Source organism: Mchenga conophoros, linkage group LG5 (genome assembly GCF_057382185.1).
Source record: "Mchenga conophoros isolate Kocher_MC1m ecotype Shallow Benthic linkage group LG5, M_conophoros_male_GT1.1, whole genome shotgun sequence".
Classification (NCBI taxonomy): domain Eukaryota; kingdom Metazoa; phylum Chordata; class Actinopteri; order Cichliformes; family Cichlidae; genus Mchenga; species Mchenga conophoros.
This window is the reverse complement of record NC_140530.1, coordinates 15,876,084-15,904,014: the sequence shown is the minus strand read 5'-3', so window position 1 is coordinate 15,904,014 and position 27,931 is coordinate 15,876,084. Positions and strand designations below refer to the sequence as shown.

Genomic DNA, 27,931 nt, shown 5'->3' with positions numbered 1-27,931 from the left:
AATAGGCTGAGGTTTGCCACATTACACGAAATGAGGAGTGGCTCACTATTTTTGCACAGTATTCTAAGCCTACAGTGCTTAAATGCATCTTTATTTTAATTTCTCATGCTCCTTTATGCTAAAACATTGCTACAAATAAACACTAATATTGAACTGTTTAACATTTTTAGTACATTTGTTTAAGAGCAAATGAATATATTAACAAATACACAATTCAAATTGGATGTTTTTCTGTATTCAGTAGCCTACTTTGCTTTTTTCGTGTTATATGAGTACAGCAGGTTTACAGCAGTAATATAGATAGATAGATAGATAGATAGATAGATAGATAGATAGATAGATAGATAGATAGATAGATAGATAGATAGATAGATAGATAGATAGATAGATAGATAGATAGATAGATAGATAGATAGATAGATAGATAGATAGATAGATAGATAGATAGATAGATAGATAGATAGATAGATATTAGAAAAAAAGAAAGCTGATTAAGTAACACATGCTGTTACATGTGAAACAGCCTTGCTTGCCATCCTGTGTTGTTCTATCCAGCGGATCTTTTAACCATTAATCATTTATTACCTGACTACCTCAGCCTTCCTAGAGGAACCTCCCCTGCCAGGTGAAATCCAGAACAAACATCCCCTCATTGAATGCGGTGGTTTCTGGGACTGTTCACCTCTGCAGGGCCCACTAAGACACTGGGAGCGTGTCTCTCATACAGGTGTGTTTTCAGTACCGGGAGCTGTCCGTGGTTTTGAATTGCAAAGAGAACCACTGGAGCTACTCCCATCTCACTGGAGCAAGCGCTTAATAAAGAATGAGGACTTTGTCAGCGGATGTTTTTGAGCAGGACACTGAAGGTGCTCACTTGTTCGTTTTTTAACTCCTTCACTTAAATTCTCGTTTTTTTCTTTCTTTCTTTCCTTCTTTTGAGAAGCTCTTCCACCTCTCGCCATGCTTCCTGCTCAGGAGGCAGCCAAAATCTACCACACCAACTATGTGCGTAACGCCCGAGCCATGGGGGTGCTCTGGATCGTTTTCACCATCACCTTCGCCGTCATCACCGTGGTGGTGTTCATCCAGCCCTATTGGATCGGCGACAGCGTCAACACACCGCAGGCCGGATACTTCGGCCTCTTCCACTACTGCATCGGGAACGCGCTCACCTCGGAGCTCACCTGCAAAGGGAGCGCGCTGGACTTTGGCTCCATCCCGTCCGGCGCCTTCAAGACGGCCATGTTCTTCGTGGGGATCTCCATGCTGCTGGTGGTGGGCAGCATCGTCTGCCTCAGCCTCTTCTTCTTCTGCAACGCGGGGAGCGTCTACAAGATCTGTGCCTGGATGCAGCTGGCTTCCAGTGAGCTTCAGGCTGTGACTAAAAAAGTTTCAAGAGTTTTTAAGTGTGTTTAAATTACAGGGTAGATGTCACAGTAAGAGTTTACATTATTGGAAAGTAACACCATCATCATGGTGTTACCAGCATCACCATGTAGGCTCCAATTAAGAGAAACATCATTTTAAAACTGAAAATAGCCTATGTATACAGTACATTTAGTCTACTCCACTATATTAGTATTTTGCAGATAAAGACTGGCACTAATCGAGCAATATTAAGAGGCTTAACAGTTTTATATGATGTATTGATCATACAGATGTAGAATGCAGTTAGTTAGAATAGATGAATTGGAGAAGACTTCCACTACCCGTAGAGCTTGCATGTAGATATTATTTTCATAATTTTGCTATTGTACGGTTATATCTTGTTTATGTATTTTAAAAATGTATTTATTCATGCAAGTCTTCATGTAAGTATTTAAAAAAGCCAAGGAAAGTAATGAATCCAGCTAATAAACAGTCAAAGTGGAAACTAAATGAATACCCATTAAACTAAGATTTAGGAACAGATCTGTAAGAAGGTTGTGAAGGATAATGGTGGCTCACAGCTGTAAACTCAGAGTCTGAAACATGTACGAAAGCCCAAAGCTGAAACGAAAAGCTATGAATTTAAGCATTTGGTGACATTTCTGTAGTTCCCTGCAGACTCGCAGACACAGACAGAGCTGAAACATGATTCTGTTTGAAACATGAAGCAGTTTGTGAGCAGATGTACCTGCGAGTGAAAGGAGAGGCCTGTAATGAACCAAGTAATGAGATTAACCCGAAGGTGTGCTGTTACACTTTCTCCTCTCCCCCTTTCGCACGTGTTCTTGTAAATCCATCTTCATGAGAAGCAATGTCATTTTGGCTCTGACACCAAGTTCATTTTTAAGGATATTTGGATGCAGGCTTTGAGAGGGCTGTTTGAAAATTGCTGTTTTGAGGGCCTTCTTTGGAGTGAGTGGATGCAGAACTTATCGGGTCTGTTACGAGGATGGGATCATTAATTCGCTGAACCAGAGGCCCCTGAGGTGTGAGCTTAATAAAGTCAGTTTAAGGAAAGAATTTTGCTGTATTAGTTTAACTGAAAGGGTCTTTCTAATGTATTCAAATATTTAGTGAATTTTAAAGAGGACTTGATAAAGTGAGTCTCAGAAATGCATGAAGATGAGGTTTTGTGAGGATCAGAAAGTGAGAGCGAGATGCGAGGCAAGTGTGTGCTGTGCTGCACCTCCTTGTGCTGAGGTGGGACGGCAAGAGGTCTTAGCTGTCTGTCAGTGGAGTCAATAATAGATGAACAAGTTCATCTTTATTGAGTTGAGATGCTCTGGAGTTGCTAGGCAACTAAACTCTGTAGGTGTGTGTGTATCTACCTGAATGAACACAGTGTATATTTAATTTCTCTGGTGGTTTCGCTGTCATTTGTTGCCCGAGCCTGTCAAAAGCAGCAAGATGGTCTGTCACAGTGAGCACATCTATTCATTTTTACAGGTTTCCCACCACAAATCAATGCATGTTTTTGGACTTTGAATAAAAAAATTTCAAAACACTAGTAAGATAAAAGTAAAACCATCACACAGACAGAGCTGAAGTCCAGCACTCGTCAGCCTGTGTCTTCTCTCCTCTCAGGTACGTGCATGGTGATCGGCTGCATGATCTATCCTGACGGCTGGGACTCTGATGAGGTGAAGCGCATGTGCGGCCAGCGGACTGACAAGTACACACTGGGCAACTGCACAGTGCGCTGGGCCTACATCCTGGCCATCATCAGCATCATGGACTCCCTCATCCTCTCCTTTTTGGCCTTCAGCCTGGGCAATAGACAGGACAAGCTGCTGCCCGAAGACTTCCAGGTGGAGGAAAAAGGTGAGGGGAAGTGAGGGGTGGGGAAGGATAGTGAGGGAATGCTTTTCCTTAAATCTTAGCTGTGTGTATGGTGAGAACAATACTATATGAGGATGTATTTGTATCCTTCTTCAGTTATTATTGGCTTATATTTACACCAGCTATGTCTCTTCTTGACTACAGATAACGCATAGAGCCCAGTGGACACTGGCATGAATGGATGAGATTTTATGAAGAGTGCCACTGACTTCAGAGGATATCCCGAGGCTTCGAGTCACTTTGAAGAAATAAGAGTCCATCTCTGCCTCAAAATGAGCTCATCAGAGTCACTGTCCATCCTCATCTCCAAGGCTACAGCTTCAGATTGCCGTCAGTAAAAGCCACTTATTACATCAGATTTAGCTCTCACTTTTATTTGCTGCTTTACATTTTTTAAGCATTTTGATTTTTTAAAATAAATGTTAATTGCTGAAATGTTATTATCATTTTGAGTTTTGAGCCTGACAGTATTAGCCACTGTTGCCTTCTCTCTATGTGAGAAATCTAATGGCGCTAACAATAAAATGATACCCAAGCTGATAACGTTTGGTTTTGTGCTTCTGTAATTTATTTTTAGCATTCATGCTCTCTTAAGAGACATATTTCCATATGCATATACAGTAGATATTTGACTTAAGGGATGATTTCACATCTGTAAATACTGTTAAGTTTAGGAAGATGTTGCCTAAGTGTCTTCATTTGACTCCACCCATTACGTGTGATACTCTCACATGGGTTCCAATCCCTGCACGTACCCTGCACTACGCTGCTGCCAGCTCAAAGACCATTTTGTGCTACTTCTGTTGGACATTTGTGTTTTCACATGCATCTGTGTTCAGTGATGGAGAGAATATTTAAGTGGAAAAAAACTGTGGAAAGCAATGACATAAACAACCCAGAGAAACTTTGAAAATTATTTATTCTTACTGCCTAAAGAAAAAAAAAATCAAATGATGAGACATGGACAGTCGAGCCTTTATAGAAAAACAAGCAACATGTTTCTGATAGGACTGAAAGGAATATTACAATAACTTTAAGTACAATCTATGATTTTCACATCCAGCACCTTCTTATACACCTGAATACACACCTTTAAAGATAAAAAAAAAAAGAAAGAACGTGTAAAAGAACTGACTGTGCCCTCACTCTGTTCCAGCTTCAAGCTCAAAAAAAGGAGAAATCAAAGTCCGACTCTTTGGTACACTGTACTGTACACTTGATGTGAATCCACCTATCGCTGGATTTGACTGTGAATGTGGGAATTAAACTTATCAGGTAAAAAAAAGCAACCCGGGTGTAAAAGACTCATGCATGAAAAAGAGAAGGGCTCTGATTTTTTTTTCTTCACATTATAATGTGTCAAGTACTTCTCTTAAGTCAACATAAACTAATGCTGAAGCTAAAAATCTTTACTTACACAAGAAACCGACACAACAGTTTGGCTATCAGTGTGATTCTGAACTCCCGATGTATGACCTGCACCTGTATACAAATGTAAAAAGTTCTCTGATAACGGTGCTTTGAAAGCTACTAGCTGCTCTTCATTCCAGTAAGCAATATGTAGTTATCACTTTTGAGCTCTCTGCACTCTCTTTAAAGGCTTAAAAGCTGGTACACCTAACATGATGACGAGCAAACAGACAAATTTGACTTGTAAGTGACCTATATGATAATCGAAAGTGGCTCTGATGGTGACTGTTACAACTCTGTTAGCATCCTGTACCTTTCTGCGTTTGTAGAAAAATGTCCTTTTAAACCTGATGATCTCTTGTGTCTAAAATACAGAGAATAATGAGCAGAAGAGAAAAATCTGGAGCTGGCAAAAAAGGGAAAATAAGATCAATAAGTTCTATTCAGCCAGTAACAAAAAGTCATAAATACTGAGAGAGTACTTTGAGCCTGTTTTATTCTCCTTCCCTAACAGAACAGAGATTCAGCAGCAGTCTGTCTATCGTCTCAATGCTTCCCGATGAATGTAAGTAGACCCGTGAGAGCCGTGACAACAGGCTACAGGCACGATGGAATCACAGGCTCTCACAGAAATGGAAGTATTTGCTTACTGTACGTTTTCAAGCTTAAGCCCTTCAAACCCATCTTATCCTTTTCACAATATGCAGCTGTGTGTGCAGGCATCCTCTAGGATGAGAGCCATGGGTGGGAGAGGCACTGGGCTGCGGTGGCTCTTCTTTCAGGCACCAGGTCCAGCATGGGAAGCAGGAAGCTGCTGAAAGAGTGGGCCTCCTCTTTGGACCACTCATACTTTTCTACCAGGACATCAAACAGACCCCAAGGCTTCAACTTGGTGATGTGCCGGAGATCACCTGGGAGGAAAACACATTTAAAATTCAATCTGCTGCTTCATCGACACAAACAATCACTTTTCGCAGTCGTCAATCACAACAATACACCTCCACATTTTAGCCAACAACTAGACAAACACGTCCCTGTTTACATGAGCAAAGTGAAGCAGGTGAACAGGTTCAGTTACCTGGAAACCACTCACACACACAACCACAGCATAAAGACAGCTCACAAAGTATACTACTTAAACTTCAACAAGGATACATTCCCGTCTAAAGCTCTTGTTTGCACAGAAGAGCAACAGACAACATCTTGTCTGAAGGAATCGCAACCCAGTATAAATTATGCACACCCACCAGCAGAAGGCTCTACAGGCGGGTGATTAAAACCACCCAGAACATCACCAGCACCAATCGACAGAGCATCACTGATCCTGATGTCATGAAGTGTCTGCAGAGCCCATAGCAATGCAGAAATATCCACTGCGACTTTGCTGCAGTTTCTTCCTTCAGGCTGTGAGACTACTGAACTGATCCTCCTCGCGTCACCACAAAAATCATGTTCCATTTATTAACATAAAGACTAAAATACATTTTTTTAATATTTGATTTCTAATGTAACGGGCTACATCTTAAAGTTTATTATACAAGCATGTGTTGAATAATGACATTTAAATGAATCTTGAATCTATTCACCACCCATGTAACTGAACAGGACTATGTGGGATCACATGTCACAGAGCATGTAGGAACCATCTGAAGTGAATTCATAGGCTTCAAATCTATTTATCTCCATTTCATATTCATAACTATAATTATCCTGGTATTGTACTCTTAGTGATTCTATAACAAGCCTGAGTATCTCTTGAGTAAACACGTAGTGGGATCTCTTACTGCTGCTCATGCTGCACTTTCTCTGTAGACTTTGTGGGGATAAATCCACCGCACCACCTCTATAAACTTGAAATAGCTGCACTGATTATAATTTGCTAGTTCAAACCGAGCAGATGGCTGTTCCCTTGAGCCATCAGGTGTTGGGCCTAAAATAGAAATTCTGCACCAAATACCTGAGAGTATATTAAGGTTGAACTGGATGTAGCTGCTGCAGGGGTGGTAGCAGGCGGCCATGTTTACCTTTCTTGGTGAAAAACTCCTTTGAGTATTTGCCTGCCAAGATCAGCTTCCGAGGGACTTTGCCTAGCAGCTCGATGACCAGCGCTATGTGATCTACAGTGAGGCGGCAAAACACAAAAGCAGATGGACTTCACTATTGTTTCTTCAGTATAAGACATAAGTCACAATATGTCGAAACGAGGTGTAGGAGGAAGCTCGTCTTTGCTGGAACTGCTCTCTAGTTAAACTTAGATATATGGATGTTTGGACCACACCAACCTTCATCTCTGGAGTAGTCTTCTCCAGAGTGGGGTTCAAACAGGTAATCTCCAGTAGCCAGCTCAAAGGCCTGAGGAAAGAAGTACATAAGAACTCGAATACTAAAAAAAAAGAGAGATCATACTCTCCCACTGGCTCCCTTCTAAACCCAAACTACAATTTAAAATCCTTCTCCTAAAATACAAAATCCTGAATGACAAAGCTCCATCATAAACCTAATAATGAGACAATATTGCCATACAGCACTTTGATCTCTGAGGAGAGGATTTCTTTCAGTTCCTAGTTTTCAGAAGTAGAATGGGAAGCAGTGTCTTCAGCTATCAGCCCTCTCAGTTTGGATTCAGGAGATAAGATGCCTCTTTCTTGCAAGGTTAAGTCTAATTTTTTCTTTTTGATAAAGTTTATAATTAGGGCTGAATTAGGGAATCTTAGACCATCTTTTTAGATCTGCTGCTTCAGGTTAAGGTTGCTTGGAGACTTCTCACAATGACCTAAGATCTTCTCCACTCTCCATTAATTTATATCAAAACCTGTTGCCTGCTCTCTTGGACAGTTTGTGTTTTGTCCGGTTTGTTGTCCATGGTGTCTCTATATTCCTCTTTTCCATGTTCTCTTTTCCTTCAACCAGGGGTTTTGACACATATGTTCCTCGTCACACTGAAAGCTTCTGCATAACATAAGTTATGTTAAGTTTGCTTTTCAGTGGGGGTTTGTGGGATCAGTTCATTTGCATACAGGTGTACTGTGTGTGAGTCTGTTTTACCATGCAGGCTGTGCTCCAGATGTCTGCTGGTGTGCTATAGCCGGCTCCTATCAACACCTCAAGAGAGCGGTACTGCCGTGTCTGGATGTCATCTGTGAAATGTTTGTGCTATAAAAACAGAAAAGTGAAGACTGGGTCACAAAATGAAAAACATGAACTTGGAAGATTTACAGTAAAAAGACACAGTGAATGTTTCAAGTTCTGCTTAAACGTTTTTTACAGAAAAAGTTTTATTGAATATTATACTCACCACCCAGCAGGCATTGCCGAGGTCAGCAATCTTAACCTGCAATTTGTCAGCATTGAGAGGGTCCAGGGGGTTTACTAACATGCTTCCTGTTGCTCCTGTTAAAGAGAGGAGAAGAAAGTGAAGCTGGTGTGTCTGCAGAGCAATTCTTTGCAGGATATTGTCAAGATAATTAATTATTGGAGGGCATTAGCAATGCGCACTACAGAAAAACAAAAACAAACCTTACAACCCATATTCATTGCGCCACACTGGTAAAAGTGATTTGGTGTACTCCAAATCATTCTCCCAGTCTTCTTATGGGTTACCATCCTTAATACTGCAGTGTGGTAGTAGCCATGCAAAATATTGTACCAATTTCACGAGCAATGCATTGATCAAGAGGCTTTGCATATCCAAGAGTATTACCGCCTTATAAACATGAGGTATGTCTCTGCCAACCAGTTAAGTTGTACTCTGTCCAGACGTCTCCTTTTAGAAAAGATGTCGCCACTTTATTTGAACCCATCATTAAAGTCAGAAATCGTGTTTAAAGATGTGATAATGATGTCTGACCACCAGTTCATCAGTTCATCATTAAGTGAACTTTCACCCTAATTTGAAGAATATTCTAAATGGACGTATACATATCTGACAACTAAAAGACATGATTCCTCTGGTCTCAGCTGCTGTAAACACTGTATTTTAGATATCAGTTTCTTAATTAATACACATTAATACCCCCCCCCCCCCAAACTAACCATCCTGGCTGTTCTCTTCCTCATTTTCTCTTTTGGTCTCCTTTAGAGTGTCCATCTGCTCCTCTATCTTGTCTCCCTCTTTTAGCTCTACAGTGACAGAGTCTGGACTGAGTGAAGCAGGGGGACGTTGCTGCTCGGTATCAGAGTTTCCGTTACAGGATGGCCGCTCTTCTTTGTCACAAAATGCATTGTCGGTCTCTTTATTGCTTTCTGGTTGCTTTGCATCCTGTTGATCCTCCTGTTCCTCTGTACATTGCTCGGTCCCTCGAACCTCTAGACTGGTCTCATTCTCCGGTGTGGCGGCGTGGCCGTTGCAGTTGACCTCCATTCTGTTCTCGTCATCGGCCGTAACCTCCCTCTGTTCATTTAGCCCTGACGTATGAGCAGACTGCTCTTCGGGAGTCAAGTCTGGAGCAAAAAGAGAATAATTTATTTTGTAAAGAAAAATATATCTTGTGCGATCAAACATGAATTCAATCTGCAAATAAAACTAAAACTTATCGGCTGCCCTTCATGACCCTGACCAGGGTCTATCCTCTCATTTACCTGCGTTAGTATGGTTAGTGATGTCCTGCTGCGTGGCAGACGTAGAAAGAGTGGCTGAGGACGTATCTTCAGTGTTCTCCGTAGTCTCCTCGTCATCCTCCTCTTCTCGGGTGTCGGGTAATGCTCCTCCCTCCATCTCATGTATCCTCTTTTCCTGCATCTCGGCCTGCTTTTTTTGCTTCTTCTTCATCTTCTTCTTTTTGTTCTTTGACATTTTGGCCGTCTGGGAGAGGGAGAAAAAGGATAGTTTGCATTTTGAATTCATTCAAATGTAAATTGTACAAAGTCCTGCACAAGATCTGCTTAACACAAAAAGATAACTTACTGGTTTGGAAGTTGGGGCTGTACTCACTGCAGGAAAGAGGGAAAAAAAAAAGAGATTTATGTTGCTGAATGACATGTGGCACATCCTCAGTCCCTCTATTATTAGTATTCTGTTCGAGTGGTTGAGCTGATTCATACCAGTGCTGTACTAATAGACTGTCTGCAGTGGCACCCTGCTCAGTGAGAGTCACACTCCTCTAAGCAAGCTGGTAATTTCCATAACCAATCCAGCGGTGACTCATAGCAGCACACAGCTAAGCTCTCCACTTTTATTAAAAACATCCACAAACACTCTAGTCTCTGAATACGTACATGGCATACACTGGATTATATCATAGGGTTGGAAAAACATTTTATTCTGAACTTCTTGTTTGTGCTTCTTCACACAATCTTAAAATAAACTACTTACAGTGACAGTTCTCTAATGGCATTATTTGGAAGATTATGGCTCACCGCCACATAAATACATCTGAAACACCTCAAGTCACAGCACCTGGTGACAAACCTAAACAGCAAATCTCCTAGTTGTACGCAGCAAGTCAATCAAACCACAAAGATCTGAATGAGAAAGGTTGCGACCTGCAGAACCCGAGGGAGGTGCGGTGCCAGTCTTCTGCCACTGAGTAGCTTCAGCAGCCATCTTCTTGATGTAGGGCTCATTCACAGTGAGCAGAATGTTCTCCGGTTTGATGTCTGTGTGTATGATCTTACACTTGGTGTGGAGATAGTCTAAACCCTGCAGAACCTGTAGTTCAGAAAAGTCAGATTCAGGGTTAAAGGTGAACGTCTCCCATAATATCAATTAAAGTGCATCATTCATGATGGCAGATAGTTTTGATATAACCATCTTCTTCACTGAAAGACAAACACTTTTCTCCCACTAGAACCTGTCTGTGTTTTGCTGTTCAGTACCTGTCGTATGATGCTTTTAACACAGGGCGAAGGCAGCCCTTGATAATTCGACTTAATAATCCACTTAAGCAGGTGGTACCCAAGTACTTCAAAGACCATACACACATCTGGAGAAATGGAAGTCAAGGACTGAAGTAGTGTTTGCAAATTAGAGTTTTTCTATATCAACTAGTGCACACGAACACACACACACACACAATCCCATGTTTTCTTCACATCACAAACACAATCTCCATCTACTGCTTCACTACTAATTTAAAGGATGTCTAGACAGGATACAGCACAGAGCTCTAAGACAGATGGAGATAGCATGAGCTTCACTATATCAAACACTGTCACACTGAAAAGACAAAGTTCAAATGAATGTCTGAACAACAAATGTAAATATGGAGTGTAATTAAACTGCGATATCCTGACTTTCCAATGACTGTCAGTCTAAATGCATCTTGTCAGCATGTCTGCACTGAAGCACAACAACACAGATGAGCTAAATTCACATCCAGCCTGAGGTGGTGTGGTCTTACCCTTGGACGTTCATCACTACTGTAGTTAATTGGCCTGGAAATGAATGTAATCATTATGCCCATGCCATCAAACTGAGACAACAACAGCAGGAGGGACAAGGGCAGTTAGCAATTAAGCTGCTGTCAAGCCACTAATGCCTTCCTTAACAGAATGATCAGGCATCAGCTGATAGAGTCAGAAAACTGGTTAGTTTGCACCACTTAAAGGATAATGTTTCATTTGTGACAGAGTAAAAATATAGGATACGAGTTCCATTCATGCCAGAAATTTTGAAGTCATCTAGCAGCTGCACTACTTTCTCTCTGTAAGGGTCACTGGGATCTGTGTTTCTCACCTGGAGAAATAAAAAAAGAGATACAATCGGTGATGTGAGCTGTGGGATATCTACATTATGAGTCTGTGTGAAGTAAAGTGCTGTGCCTTACTGATTTCAGCAGCTTGATTTCATCCAGAGCAGTCTCAGTGTAATGTTCAGCACTTTTTACAACCTTCATGGCCACGAAGCGCTTTTCCCTGGAAATTACATGGACAAAATCAGTGAGTAAAACACATTATACAGTTCAGTGTATGCTGCATTTGCTTAAAAAGACTGGGGCTGTGCTAGAATTCTATCACCATCTTATACCTATTCTGTCTACTAGTAAAATTACTCTTACACATTTTGTACATCATCATTCATATAATGATGTATGACACTAACGCGTTTTTTAAACAATAATAATAAGTTTTTAAAAAGAAAATAAACAATTAAACTAAAATAAAATAAAATAAAATGTCATGCCCCCATCTAAAACACAGATTTCTAAAATTCTCTCTTTGATGTTTAAAATATTGTAAAAACAGGTCTCCAACTTCTGATGAATAAATCTTTCTGAAGCCTTAAGAGATCTCCCAGACCATATCCAACAACATATGATATGTAGGAGCATCATGTTTCAACCTAATCATAATGCATTTATTACTGCTGTCAATAGTAATTGTAACAGATATTTACCAGCTGACCTCTCAGACCCTGCGGTATCAACCGGATCAATGCAACCTTTGACTCTCTTGCAAGATTTTGGTGAAATAGCTTCTTGGACAGAAGCAGGGTAAGTGCAAATGAGTCCCAATTCGTGTACCATGTTTTTCCAATATATATTCGGTAGGGGTGCAACGATACACAAAATTCACGGTTCGGTTCGGTTCGATACTTTGGTGTCACGGTTCGATATTTTTTCGATACAAAAAATGTTCATGCATTTTTAATTTGTCATTTATTAAAATTATAAATATATATTTTAACTCAAAAGTACAGTTTTTAAATTTAACCCTAACCCTTGTGCGTGTTTTTTATTTTGACAGCGAATGCGCACCTGCGGACCACTTATGTGCAGCCCTGGTTATTTAGCTCGTCATATTGTAGCCACAGAAATTCTTTTGTCCATGAAACCATAAAGCTGCACTTTCTTTTTGCCTTATAGTCTGATTTGTCATAACTTTCCGTTTTGTGGTAAGCTTTTCTTTGGCTGTCACTTCTTCACCCTGACCTGTCTTATTTGGCTCAGCAGAACTAAAATATATATCTGTCTGTGAAGGTTCTCAGTCATCCAGGTCATCGTAGTCAAATATATATCCTGCTGCTTTTACACACGCACTCACATAAGCTCAGCGATTCTCTGCGCGATCAACCTCTCACATGTTTAAGCTTGCTGCGTCATGTTTGCATAGTAAGCTAACGATTAATAAGACGATGTCAGAGGAATTGGTGCACAAATTATCATCACTCACAAATCAGTGCTGTCGCTCTCTATACACAGTTCGCACGATTGCAAAGTGAAAGCAAAAAAACAAGCGCAAATTCAAACGCGACTTCAATATGTCACATATTGACAGTGGCTCACCGATGCCAATGACATAATTACCCAGCTACATTTCCGAAAGAATGCAAAAGCATTGACATATATTTTTCCTACAATAGCCCGACGGGCAGGGAAGAGATAGATTTTGGTAGCCCGACTGAAAAAATCGCTAGCTCCGGGACGTCGGGCTAGCGATATTGCGAGCCCTGTATCTGATTGAGGAATCACTCATCTTTGGAAAAGAGAGTTTATTACAGAGAAATGTCTCTTTCCAAAATAAAAGCTATACTATCCGCTTCTTCTGGGCTATATTCTCAGCAGCATAAGGAGAATCATGTGCTAACAGCTGTCTAAATGACTCGGCTAAAGTTAGTAGCATGCTTGCTTTTTTTTGTCTGCTTCCACTTGTCTTTGCACTAGGATGATGTCGGCGTAAATGTGCAGTCATATTCGTTGTGTTCCCACTAGTGCTTTCAGGTTAATCTCGTTGAAATGACCTTAACGCCACAACACGGCAAATCTCCGTTAACGAGCTACCGCCGATTGCTCCGTGCATGGGGCTAGACGGCCAACACGTTAACGAGCTAACTGCGCTAACACACTAGTTCACACCAATGTAATTGAGCAGTGCGTGGCACATCCAACATACTGTTTTACTTTAGTCCATGACTCGCTTACCTTCAGGGTCATATGTCACATGAAAACCAAAATAATTCCAAACGCCAGATCTGAATGACGTTCAATTTGCCTGTTACAAGGAGAGCTTAACTTCTGTCTCGCTAGCTTGCCCTGCGCTCTTCCTTCTGACTATGCTGTCTGTGTTGAGCGCTCAGTGGATCTGCGCTCGACAGTGCAGCCTAGGCGGAGTAGTCGAACACAGATTCACTGAGCGCTCAACACAGACAGCATCGTCAGAAGGAAAATTGATAAAATAAATTACAAATGTTGTATTGTTCGATACATATGCGTACCGAACCGAAAGCACTGTATCGAACGTTCAATATCGATACGAATATCGTTGCACCCCTAATATTCGGGTAACCTGGGCAGATTTTTGCCATCATTTCTGGAATTCTGAACGAATCGAAATACAACCTTCAATCTGAAGTGCTATAGTGCATATTTCCTTCCATTTATCTGGTAATATTTCTGTCTGAAATTCAGCATCTCAACTTACATAAGTCTGATCAAATGTTAGCCACACTGGTGTCTGAATTACAGAAACGCGCATTGATCTCTAAAAGTAAAATCTCTTTAATAAATAAATCAGGTTGTCAGGTGATTAATTCTAAACACAGAAAAATTAATAATATTTTGTGAAAGCAAACTTACTGGATATCCCAGGCCAGCCACACAGTGGAGAAGTGACCCCAGCCAAGCTTACGGATCACATGGTATCTCCCATTGAACAGATCTCCAATCCTCACATGGTGATATCCACCTGACCAAAGGCACATGCATTGTCAAACAATGTATACAGAATATCCTGCAGGAGGATTTCGCTTAAAGGTTTTACTGTTCATGCAATTAGCCTGAAATGGGTGAAACTAAACTAAAGTGGGGTGGTGTTTTCTGTTTGTTCCTATGCAAATATGCAAAGAGCTTTTTTTTTTCTTTTTTTTGCATGTTACAGATACATTAAGGGGGATGAGAGTAGGGATATAAGCATAAATACACCATATATACACATATATAGATACAGAATATACAATATGGATGAATAGGATTGCTCATTTGAGTGAGTATATTGCACAGTGATTATTGCACAGTCAAATATAAGAAAGAGACAAAAAACAAAAAACAAATATTGCAAATATTGCACCGTGTAGAAAAGCCCCTACAACTCAGTTGTTCCCGCCCTCCCTTGTCCCCCTGTTTCTCCTCCCTGAGGTGAAGTGTTGATAATATATTATCATCATCATCAGTAAAAAGGTTTACAGAGTTTAAAACATGTAACATTTTAAGTGTTACAGAAAGCCTGGGTGGCATGTTCACCAGCTTTACATCTATACTGGACAACACTGGAACTTTGTTTTGGCTCCAGTATAGTGGTGGCTTTGAAGCATGAGAAGACGACAGCCTGTCTGAGAGAGGTGTTGAAGATATTTCTGAGGATGTGTTAGCTGAGACCCAGTTTTTTCTTGGGACACTTTAGTTTGCCTGCTTGTTGAGTTCCTTCATGCATTTAAAAAAAAAAAAGAAAAGAAAAGAAAGAAAAAAATGACACCCCTCACACACAAACACACATTTCATTGTAAAGAGTAAGAGAGATCGTACCCCTGCAGTAGTCGTTGGGGTCCTCCTGTTCATCGTCATCAGAGCCCAAGATCTCTTCATCCTGCTCTGGTAACGGAGACTCTGCCTGACCTGGCTGAGAGCCGCCTCCACGGCCATGAGGCTCTGGTCTGGGTGAAGAAGAGAACCAGAGAGACAGGGGTGGTAAAACAGACAGGAAAGTGTGAAATTCAGGAACATAAATGACAGGAAGAAAGGGAAGTGTGAAAGAAAAAACATTGACGGCTGAAAAGCTGGTGAAAGATGATGTCAGACTGGCTCACAAAGATGGATGTCAAAGAGTTTACAGCACGGTTTTATCCAAAATAAACTCATGAACAATATCAAGGATCAGGATAAATTCTCAATCCACTAAAAAGTACAAGTGTAATGTTTCTGTGATGACAGCCATTATGGAAAGGGTCTGAGCTTCAATGTATTAATATTGATGTATATATGTAAGCCAGGATACTTTTGACCCTGTCTGGATCAGAGAAGATTCAAAACAAATTCAGACTTGTGCACCCAATTCTTGTTTTTTAAAATCATTAAAGATGTATGCTGTACAATCATTCCAATCAATTAAAGGAAATCATTAAAATTAGCATGAAATTCATATCCAAGGTGAGTGGATGTAAACCTCTGAGAACAACTATACATCGGTAGTAATCATCTGACTCTACTTGGTTACTTGTTATCAACTGAATAACAAGTAACCACAGTTAGCGTGTATTTTGAGAAAGAATAAGTTAAAGTGAAATGATGTCACGTTAAGCTCCTTAATTTCCAGTAGCCGGCAACACAATGCTGCAGTGGTTAGCAGATCGTGGTCCTGGGTTTGTATCCGCCGACTATTCTGTGTGGCAAGTGAATGTTCTCCCCGTGCCTGTGCAGGTTCTACTTTGGGAACTCCCTCTATGTGTCATGGTGCATCCCGGAATAAGTTGGAAGTTAAAATTCGAGTTCCCAGTTGGAATTAAAAAAAAAATTGTTTTTCCTTGCTTTTCCTGGTACACGCCAAATCCAACATCCAAGTTCCGAGGTATCTGGAACGCAGCATTAAGGTGCAGGCATACATGGGCTGCCGCAAAGATGATCATGCAATCACTTCTATTTATGCTCGGTATTAAGGTGGAGACAGCCACTGCAGTATTCACCTGAATAATAGGTGTCCCCACTCAGACAATATAGCAACATCAGCGCTGACATATGAAGAGAAAAACTCAAAACCACAAGCTAGCACATTGCCGAATGCTTTTCCACAAAGTCTCATCTTTTCAAACTATTGCAACATCCGCCCCAATAAAATCTGTAAACTTCTGAACTTCTGCTCTGAAATATCAATAAAATGGTGGAAAAAAACTGACGGTAAGAAGGCCTTAGGCTTCTAAAAGACTGGCGACCTCTCCAGGCTGTACCCCACCTTCTAGCCTATGATAGCCGGGGTAGTCTCCAGCACCCTCTTAACACTGAACTGGATAAACAGAAGAAATAGATGGTTGGAAAAGGAAATGGATATTCAAAATCATCATTAAATCTACAAGTTACAAAGAAAATACTTTATTTATTTATAGGATTGTGTATTTTTAAAAGTAACATGGGGCACTTTTTTCTAAAGTGGTGACTTTATACATACGTTTGCATGCCAAAACCATTTCTCCCCGCCCTAGGAGGTCTGACAAGCGCATCACAGATATTTACTCACTCCTGAGAGTTCGAGGAATTTGGGTCAAAGTGACTTCATTTAAATATTAGGTTATACACATTTAAAAAAAAAAACAAAAAACAAAAAACAATAACGCAAAGTGAAAATGTTTTTAAAAAAATCTAAATGCAGTAGTATTTTGTTTTTGAGCAGTTTTTTCATCACACTGTAGGTGTACAGAGACGTCGGTCAGGACAAGAACAATGCAGTACAAAATTGGATCAGAGAAGCCAAGTGGCCTGGTTAGCAGAGCTGCTGCCAAGCGGGGCATTTTCAACTTATAAATTCTTTCTTATTTTACCTCCTGAGAGTCCAAAGCCTTTTTAACAATTAGAAAAAATTACATTAAAAGAGCAAAACATGTATTTTTCCACAAAAACATATTTCCCCCCCCCCAAAAAAACATGCTTTAAATTATTCCCGTGCTTTACTTTATTATATTACTGTTATTTTCAGTTATTTAATATATTTATTATTATTTGGCTCCATTTTAATATCTAATCTTCCACAGGCTTCCCTTAATTCAGTTTGTCATCCTTCTCCTTTCAAGTAATATTAGACATAATTTACTCAACTCCACTGTAGCACATTTCTGGAGTAGCATTTGAAAAAAATAATAACAGCATGAAAGCAAGTGCCAGCATCAATGAGAGAAACTGATGTAAGCTCTTAAGCTCCAGAATCTATTTTGTTTTTTAGCTACACACAGGATGTAAAGCAGAAAAAGAGAAGAGGTGCGTGACTTGTGTTTCCTGAAAAACACCACACAGAGACTGAAGCATCTTACTTTGCATGGCAACTGGATTCTCGCAAGATTTACAAGATCATGAACTTTCTAAGCTTTGAGCTACGTGTGTGTATTTATACCAAAGTGTGCAACAAGAAACTGCAGGCCAATAAGGTAACAACCATTATGGGTCTTCATAATGTCACCATTTCTAATGCGATTTTATCTTTATTTAAATATGAATTATAATAATAATCTACTTCAATACTTTTGACGTAATTACCTACAATTTGAATCCATAGTGTCAGTAAAATCAGAATAAATTAAATAATCAGCTAAATCTAAGTAACCATTCCTCCAGAAATAAGAGCATCAATAAAACCAAAGTGCTTATAATGGGCTACCCTATTTCCCCCCGGTGACGGTACACTGTGGAGGTAAGTAAGATAAAAGCTCACTGCTTCCAGCAAGAAATGTTTTCTGTATGCAGTGCAGGCAGATGCTTTTCCTCACAGCTGACAGATTCTTTCTTTATAATACTTCCAGCCTTGAATAGATGTTCCAATCTCACATATAAAATCTCTTATGATCTCAGGTCTAAGCAGATTCATTTATCCAGCTAATGTACAATGTTGGAGCTAAAGCATAACAGCATGTTGTTCACATAGATTTGCAGCTAATTAAAGGAAGTGACAGGGTAATAAGCAGCTGACATTACTGTGCACCCTCTGAAAAAGAAAATGTGTGGAGATGCTAAATTTGCTTCGGTCGGTACTTTATCGTGTTCCAGTTGCGATCAATTTTAAAGTAATTAGGATTAGTGTGCATAGCTAATCAGTTCATTGGCTTAGGTCAGAGCAGGATGACCACTGTGGATGCATCTTAACAAAATGTGCCCGCAAAGCTGTGTCACGTTTAGTTGTTTGTTCAACTCAGCTGTTTATTACTGCTCCTTAGGGGAGGAAGGCAATTATAATGTTGAGCTTAAGTCAGAACTGCAGAGATTAACTAATTAACCAAAGTCCTTTTCTACAGTGACAAAAAGTAGCTTAGAGTTCAAGTAGGTGAAATTAAAATAGGCTTTCTGCTTGGAACCTGACCACTTCTGCCTTTATGATGCAGGTGTATAAGAGAGGAGAAGATACAAATGCAGCCAGTGAAACATGTACCCAGTGCACTTTCTATTTGCATATCTGCCAACACAGTACAACAGATCTGTGATATTTTAAATATCACAATAACACTACAGGCCTGCTGATATCAGTCTAGCTGCTGTGTGTGGGAGGTATCCTCAAAGGAAAAAAGAATAAGACAAAAAGGTTTTGTATCATTACTCGTTCTGCGTCTGCATTACACATTCACCCGCCTGCGGTGAGAATTCCTCCTGAAAAGGTGTCACTGAAATGGGCATACGCGCATTTTTTCCTGCCCTCTGATTGGACTGTATGCACCCCTGAAAATTTTTGGGTCCCCTTAGATTTGATTGCAGTATTCAAGTGAATAAACACCAAAACCGCACTACTTTTAGAGCTGACAACTCCTACAAGGTGAATTTCTATTATGACTAACAGAAGCGTTCCTGCCTCCAGACTTTGTGCACATTACTGCAAGAAATATGAACACAAACAGTCTGATGAAGGCAAAACAAAACTAAATTTGCTTGCTTACTCAGAGCAAACAGAGCACAGTCATTGAGCGAAACCATTCAAAAGGCCTAACTCCTTTCATTCCTAATATACAAATGATGAAAAGCAAAACAGATTTGTATCAAAAATAGGTGAGGGTGGTCTCTGCCTATGCAGCTACTCATGGAAAAACCTGGATATTATTCTAATAGTCCTGAAACAACATCTTTATATTTGGACATGTCAAAGCTAGTGAATAAGGGTACAGGGGATGTCAATAAATGTCATCTTTATGGAGGAAAGTGCTAAAGTGACAACGACAATGAACAAAAACAGAAAAAAGAAAAGAAAGAACCGATTCCAAGTTTCTAAGCTTCTTTTGTAATGTTTAAACACAATGAAGGGATTTTTATATGTAGATCCATGACATGTCAATAAAGAGAACTACATCAACATATTTATGCTGACAGTTTTTAAATCAGCCACAAAGTTTTTTTGGACATTGAATCCAAAGACAACTAAAAATAGCTGACAGCATTAGGACAGAAAGGGGGAAAGAAATGTGGAGGTTAGAAACCAATGCCTGCATGTAAACCAGGAGAAGAAAAAAAAATGTAGCACGACCTCCAACCGATCAAGAGCATTCACACATTTGAAGCCAAAACACAGCAGGCAATCATGCTTTTCCAGATCACGTATCTAAGTTTGTTTGGTCCCCCCCCCTTTAACTGCGGTACGACGACACTTGGACCGAGACAGTTCAATGACCTCAGATCACACGACAAAAACCTGGATACATCAAGGACTTCTGCAGCACTGGAAACACCTGGACGTGAGTCATATCTCGTCTGGAGCTGTCAACAAACGCATACACACTCATCCTACTCTTACCTGCAAGATGCACGGATACCCATGGGATGATGCAGGGAGGAGACCCAGAGAAGAGAGGGTGTAGGTGTTGAAAAAGCCTCTTACTCCATCCAACAGGAGGAAAAGAAAGAGGTATTAGAGGTTCAGAAAAGGGATGGAGAGAGTTAAAAAAAAGTACAAGTGGAGGAGAAGGAGGAGAAAGCGATCAGTGCTGACAACTGAAAAGCAGTGATTATAACAGAAGAGAGCAGAGAAGAGGAGAGAGGATGGATCAGAGCAGTGATGGGGAATACGAGCGAAGAGAGGAGAAATGTAGAGGCTCAACTGCAGGCTGAGCACTGAGGCTGAGTCCTGGAGCGCAGGGTACCACTGCACACTCCCCGACTCTCTCGCTCACTTTTTTCTCTCACACATTCACGTCTCTCTTTCTCTCCGTCTGACCGAGAACTCTCCTTGGCTGTCGTCAGCCTCTGGCCCAGCCCTCTTTCGCCGACAGCTGGGACATGATTGGATGATACAGCCCAGCACTGCATTGCAGGTGAGGGACGACATCAACCCCCCACACACACACATACACAAACCAATCTGACCAAAACAACACTGTTCTCTATTCCCCCTCTCTGTCTGTCGATCACCATCGCGCTTGCCTGTTATTCAACAATGCTTCACTTACTCATATTTGCACGGAAACATCAATGCTGCAGTTTATTGTGCAATCATCAGACCTTACTCATAGAAAGGCAGACTTTCAAACTGTTGGACGATTCATGTAATGGGGAAGGAATCAGCTAGGTATCCGCAACTTGAAATGCTACTGCACTTCACAAGTTTCTGGAGCTGTATTGGAATAGCTTTGCATGACTTGGGGCCATTTTTTTGTGATTGGCCATTTAACATTTTCCAACAGCGCACAATGAGATTGCTGAACCTTCTTCTCCCTCCACACATATACTTGCTCACAGTGAAAATGAATACCAACAAGCAACCTGAGGGACATGAATGATTTAGCAACTTCTTTCCAACTTCTAACATACACATAGGGATAAATGATCAACATGTTGTACAACGTGTAACACGTACTGAAGTTACTAAAGAAAACCTTTTAAAATAAAGATAACGTACACTGTATGGGCTCTGGGATACCTCAGAACCCAACAGTATTTAACAGGTCTCCAGTGCATTGCAATCGTAGTTACAAACTATGAGTCAACGAAACAATTCAGTAATGTTGCTTTACAGCCAATTATCTAAATTAGCAAGATAAAATTATACAAAAGTACAAAATAAAAGTTATCTCTACAAAAGCAGACAGTTATGAGTACCATGTTTGTGTTGTTGAAGATATCTGAGACAGTAAATTAGATACAACTACAGAATAATACAAAATCTGGACAATGCAGCAAATCCACCTTCGTTCTATATATGAGAGTTACTTGGTTTGTACTCGTCCCCAGAACACACATGAAAATCTAGTAGAAGTAAAAGCATATGTGTCAATAGAGAAATGTGTGATAACTGAATCTCATTTCTCTGCTGCAGTTTCAGATTTGTTATCGTGTGCACACACTTGAATGCAACCTGGTCAATTACAATGAGAAGCTGTGAAAAAAAGAGCTCTATAAACTTTGCGCAGTCACTTTGAAGTTCAAAACAGTTTTCTGTGTTTCAGTGACTGCTGCCAGTTTTTATTATACATTGAAAAATAATCAGATAGTGTTTTTATCCAACAACAACAACCAATTCAGGAACCCACTGACTGCCATCTAATAACTTAACCCTCTAGGCCACAATGGTTAATCCTTTTGGTGGGGTAAGCAATTGTCAGGATAGCTGATATCTAAAAAATAAATAAATAATAAAAAGCTAAACTGTGGTCATGAAATAACTGATTATCTTGAGATCACGCTGCAGCCAGTGCATTCCCTGTGTTGTTCTCCCTGCAGACCTTTCGTGTTCATGCCAAAGCCTGCTTAAATATATTAGGTCTAAACTACTTGGTCTAGAAAGCCTCTGGAACCAAAACTCTTATCTACACTCCTGCTTTTAGGGATTAAAGCAAACATAACCACATGCCAAAATTTGAACAGCCACAGCTTCAACAAAACTGGTCACCCTGAGCTGACTGTTTAACTCTTTTGTACACAAAGACCCAATAAATAGTCTGTAAATGTGTTATTCCGTTATTGTCCGTCAGAGAGACAAAATCTATAAAAAACTGCAATCACTTTACATGCCCGTCACTTCTGAGCACACATCTGATCTGACAGAATGTGTTAGCATCTCCTGCTTTCTCCTAGCCAAACTTTTTCCACCCATCCAGCCCTATCAGATCGTTAGAGCAAAACAAACAAGGGCACACAGAAGCAGTGGAGCTTGTGAGGATGGAGTATGGCCAAGAAGTTTAGCTTCCCTACTTGCTCCTTCGAAATGAAATCAATGCAAAATGCCTCGGCAGCAAAATGAAACAGCAGCAATAGGTATCTGTGCCGAAGGCCTCAGGGTGCAGTGCAGACAAAGTCTAAATGTGTGTGGTGCAGCATTTTGCCTTTAGCACTCGAACACCTACTGAAGGCATACGAGTGAAGCAAAGGATGCTTGTTAACGTCTTCAAATCTTCCTCACAGAAATGATTTACATCTACCTGCTGTGTAAGCACCAACTTTATATAATATGTTCTTTCCGATATTCAGAGCTATGTGGGTTAACTTTACAGAAATTTGTCTTAATAGAGACAGTGTTTTATGTTACACGCAGAGTTTTTTTGTACAAACCAGGTTTCCAAGCAGCCTGAGAAAGACACAGAGGGAGGGAGAGGCCAGCACACCACTACTTAAACCACTGCAGATTTCCATGGTTCACAAAAACAAATCCCTCCATAAAAACAGCTGAAACCCCGACATTTTTGAGGCCTGATGTGACCCGCCTCCCCATGACACCCAACACACACACACACACACACACACAAACACCCCCCAAAAAATACTCGTGTTTATGTGTATTTATTCTGCTTCTGACAAGACGGAAGAAAGAACAGTGGTTAACCTACAGCATGAGGACAAAAAGAAAGCAAGAGAGAGAGAAACAGAGCAACACAGAGCTGTAGTCAGCTGCAGATGATGAAAGATTTGATGTGTTATGTAATGAACTGCAGCAATGGCTGGAAGAGAAAAGAGAGCAATGAAAGCAAAATATAACAGAGAGCAATGGTGCTGGAAAATATAATAATGGCTATTCGTGTTCAGTCGCCTGAGAGGACCGCAGTCCTAAAATTAAAATCTGAGGCACAGAAATTTGCAGGGAAAAAAAAATGTTTCCTGTCTAACGTGATGCAAACAAACAAGAAAACAAGTCTGCAACTGAAACAAGAAATAAAATTTTAAGGGAAGCAGAAATAAGGTCCTGTGTGACAAGCATAAATCTTCCAATCCTGTTCTCAGTCACTTGTAAAAGGACTAAGTGAAACACATGAACAGGCAGTGAGGTGCTTAGTAAGGCAAAAGCCTGAACGTGCTCCCTAATTTAAAACAAAAATAAAGGGGAAAAAATGGGATCAGAACATCAGTATGTCAGCCAAGCTCTGTCTAAACTAGCAACACAAACTCATACACACACACTAAAACACTACTCTGACTCCCATCGTGGCAGATTAAAGAACCAGAACATGCATGCTCCAAGTCTGACTCGCTTCCCACAAGAGAACTGCAGTGCTACTCACTTGCATGTTAGACCGCTGGCAAGCTTCACTACAGCTGAATTGATGGAGAAGATCCAGTCCAGAAGCCACATGACTAAGAAGACACTAGCCTAAAGCTTTGTTACACAAGTCTATGATGAACTAAAATAAGCGCTGGCAAAGGTCTTTTTAAAGCTAGATTAAGACTTTTGTGACCTGAGACCAGGTCCATGTGCTCTCCGCTGGCTCTTTAACTGTACACTAGCTGCTGTGTCCTTTCAGCACAGCAGCCCCAACAGAGCGACTGACACAAGAGAGCGGGAGGGAAGGACCACGATGGGAGTAAGGGTGAGAGAGAGAGAGTGAGAGAGAGAGATGAGACAAAAAGAGCCAGATAGTGCAAAAGGGAGACAGAGTAAGAGGAAAAAAGTGGAAAAAGAAGATTTGATCCATCCTTGAATGGTTTCTACTTGTGTGTTGGTAAGTGAGCAAGTAAGCACTTTCTTCTGAACACCTTACACTGTATAAAAGATGGACATAGCCACCATGATGACACACTGGTTTCTGAAGTCCCGTGTAGAAGCTTCAAGACGAACGCTTTCACTGTCTCTGTGCTTTGAAACGAGTGAGTGGTGGATCTGATGGTGAAACCAAAAGCTCATTGGTTAAGCACTTGTCAATCATTAACCAAGTTGTTAGCCTCCTTTTTTGGCATTTAGAATAACCCAAATTTACAAAACTGACCTAATGTTTTATTCAGTAGGATGTGAAATGGGCAACTGAGTGTCGGGAAAGTGTTTCTAGATCTCCTGGCAGAGGAACATCTTCCCTCTGCTATCACTCTTTGCTAGAATGTCGGTTGAAGGCTTTTCCACACTGACTTCATTTTTCTTCAACCGGATGCTACTTCCATCTTTTACACTGTCTATGCTGAATATACATGCAGTGCATCATTGTTTCATGTGCAAAAAGTTTTCAAGGGTTGTAGCAAATTTTAATGACTGTGGAAACCATGCATCCTCCAGATTAAAGAACAAAGGGACCATTCAACCTGTGATCTGCACAGATTTCAAAAAAGCACCTGTGATGGTGTGGGGACATTAAGCTGGATAATAGGGCTGCCACAAACGATTATTTTGATAGTCGACTAGTCACCGATTATTTTTGCGATTAGTCGACTAATCAGATCATCATCCATTGGACGTAAAACTACAGCTTATTGCACCAGCAGCATCTGCTCTTATATAACTATCATTAGCTTAAAGCTTTAAGTGTTTAAGGTCTGTGCTAACTAAAAATAAAGACAAGATGATAGTTTATTAAATTTTAATGAAATCTGCAGATTGTTTCGGTGAAGTTTAATCAACTCCCTGCTATCTAAAATATAACGGGACACCGGAGTAAATTTTACAGCATCTCACACTTCTGATAATCAGCTGTCTGCTTGACGTTTATTCAGCTGTGTAAGAACTATAACTTTAATCTCAGACAAACTGATTTACTCAGGAACAAATAAAATACTAAAAAAAGCCAAACAATAACATTTTAAGTTATCTAAGTGACTTATATATATTTAACCTGAGTAGCGAAAGACGGCAGTGGGTTTGAAAACGATCTGCCGGGAGTCCGGTGTTCTCACGGCTCTAGTGAGCCTTGCCCCCGGCTAGCTATCGAGCTAGTGGGTAACAGACGTCTCCGAAAACGTCGGAGCGCTTTTGAAAATATGTGGTGTCTTGATAAACTGAGCAGATATTTGAGGTTTACACAGCTACATTCTCGCCTGAAAATATGTTAAACGTTTATTTTGTGACCCAGAAAGAATAATAAGAGTAACATTAAAACTAACTAGCTGCCGCCATTGTTGGAAACTGAGCTGGGCCGCGCTATGAATTCTGGGACAGAGCTTCTTCTTCTTCTTCGGGGTTTAACGGCAGCTGGCATCCTTGTACATGCAGTGCTGCCATCTTCTGTTTCAGTCCGTTATTACACTCTTAAATCCTACTAATTCCTGCGTCTTTTGGGATCTTACAAAGCTTCAAACGACGCGTCGACTATTAAATTAGTCGTCGACGATTTTGATAGTCGACGTAATCGTGACTAGTCGACTAATCGTGGCAGCCCTACTGGATAATGAGTCCACTAGGGTCCTCCAAGTGATTCTGTCATCAGACAGTGAGGACAAGGATTCGTGCCTGCCTGTTTTTTGTGACTGTGGAGACTCGACTATGGAAAATTTACATTGCAATGCACCAACTACACGTGCGTCCCAGCAGCGGACTTCAACGAACTATAACAGAAATGACTACTCGACCAACGGTACTCTAACTGTCCATAATCCATTATAATCAAAGCCTTACTATGTATACACGTGCAGAAGTAACATGTACATATGTGAAGGCACCATTAATGCTGAATGCAAGCTTTTTGCTACCATCTTCATGACAATTTCAGGAAAGGTTATTCCAGCATAACAATGTAAATTTTTCAACGTGTTGCTGGCAACCAATTCAAAATAATGAACACATGTATGGATTTTAAAAAATTAAATAAATAAATAACCAAAGGTCTCCGTTTCAACATGTGATGCATTGTCTTGCACAGCTGTCTCAAAATGAAAATAGAAGGTGTAAACACACAAATGCATCTGTGGTTGCATCAGGAATCCAGCCATGTATCCACTGTATGAAAAAATCTGCCAGATCAAACTGCGGCGCTATCCGCTGTCACGACCCCTTGTAAATAAGAGAGCAGCCAGAAGTAGCTTTTATTGTTTAACATATGTCTTAAAGTAGCATCTGTATTCCAAGTGGTATTTTTAGTTAAATATATGCAAATACATTTTGTGTGTTCTGTTTTGTTTTGTATACACATAACACGTGCATATGCATACATATACAGCTGAATACACAACTGTCTGTAAACATCTATAGCTTGCAAATGTTATACACTCCATACACACATATATTTGCCTTTTTGTGCCTTCATTAGGTTGCTGTTTAAAATCTATTCTCCTCTGCCCTTAATGTTATAAAGGTCAAATAATGCACTTTAACCACGGTGATAAAGTTTATAAAACTGTCACGAATTGTGACAAACCATGCACTCAAACTATCTGAAGCATCAATATGTTTAAAATTGACTCAAAAACCCTCAAATATCAAAGCCCTTTCTCTATAATTATGAACTAACTTAAAATTATCTTCAATTATAAAGCGTTACAATGTGATGCTGCAACTATCAGTCTGCGTTGCAAATGATCGAATAAGAGCCAAATGATAGAAAGCAGCCGAGCAGTGTTCAGGACTGAACCATCTGCTTTGTGTCTTTATAATAATATAAATTAACTTGTGGTGTAAAAACAAGAGAAAGGTCCATCTTCACTTACTTTTTGCCAGGTTTCCGGGGCTTTGTCCTCTTCTTCCTTGCTTGCATCGCTAGTACTAAAGAGCAGAGAGGAAAGTGGTACAACATAAAGCACAGCTCCAAATATAGCAGCTGTATCTTTATAACACGACACCATGTCAAAAGCCGTTTTCGTGACTTTTTATTCCAGGGAGTGCTGGTGTAACTCGTAGTTCAAACTTATATTAGCAACAAATGAGGCTAGCAGGTTACTCCGCGTACGTAAATAGACAGAAAACCGGCCTCAGGGGTGTGTTGCCTCACATAAAAGAGGCATTTTAAGTTAGCTGCTAATAGCCAACTTGGTGCTTTTCACAGTGAATGTGATATTTCCCCTTTCTCCATTATCATGTGGACCCCTGGTAAATTTTATTTAAAGTTTTTGGGACTGTGTGTATCATTTATACTCTAATTCGGATCGACACTTTCCGCATACTTTGTCCACCATCTAATCTACTATGACGGCTATAGCTAGCATACTGTTAACACATACACAGAGAGAGCAGAGCGCATGGTCCACTTATACTTTCTGTCAGTTCTTAACGTTTCTTGTTATAACATTAGTTGTTACTATCGTTTCAGCAGACAACTGGCCTGATAAATGTCGAAAAGAAAAGCGTATCTCCTACAAGAATCCGTATAAAAAGCATTTTGCTTCAGTTAGCTACGTTACCTTTTCTTTCCATGCTGAAAACCAGTCAGGGCATATGCTGCGTTCGAGGACTGTTGGAAAAGTGAAAACTCTAAAGTCCGCCAAAATGACCAAACAGAGCGGATATGCGTTTGTTCCTGGGGGCA

The 27,931-nt window shown here is 40.4% G+C and overlaps 2 protein-coding genes across 4 annotated transcripts; one reads left to right on the top strand and one right to left on the bottom strand.

Annotated features, from left to right (window-relative positions):
- The first annotated feature begins 951 nt into the window (after positions 1–951).
- Positions 952–3,263, top strand: lhfpl5a (LHFPL tetraspan subfamily member 5a). Its single transcript, XM_085275469.1, has 2 exons — positions 952–1,363; positions 3,013–3,263. The coding sequence occupies exons 1-2, from the start codon at positions 961–963 to the stop codon at positions 3,261–3,263; spliced, it is 654 nt and encodes a 217-aa protein (XP_085131595.1). The 5' UTR covers positions 952–960.
- A 906-nt stretch (positions 3,264–4,169) lies between these two features.
- srpk1b (SRSF protein kinase 1b) lies at positions 4,170–27,931 on the bottom strand. Of its 3 annotated transcripts, XM_085273591.1 has the most exons (16): positions 27,807–27,931; positions 27,117–27,171; positions 15,135–15,262; positions 14,190–14,298; positions 11,442–11,529; positions 11,263–11,350; positions 10,492–10,598; positions 10,159–10,324; positions 9,581–9,606; positions 9,256–9,478; positions 8,710–9,117; positions 7,973–8,067; positions 7,723–7,830; positions 6,960–7,029; positions 6,702–6,794; positions 4,170–5,588 (listed from the first exon to the last, which is right to left on the bottom strand). In XM_085273591.1, exons 1-16 carry the CDS (start codon positions 27,817–27,819, stop codon positions 5,404–5,406), a joined length of 1,962 nt encoding a protein of 653 aa, XP_085129717.1. In that variant the 5' UTR covers positions 27,820–27,931; the 3' UTR covers positions 4,170–5,403. The 3 variants fall into 3 exon arrangements, with proteins under 3 accessions (XP_085129717.1, XP_085129716.1, XP_085129718.1); XM_085273590.1 differs by lacking the exons at positions 27,117–27,171; positions 27,807–27,931 and adding an exon at positions 23,774–23,952; XM_085273592.1 differs by lacking the exons at positions 27,117–27,171; positions 27,807–27,931 and adding an exon at positions 20,080–20,395.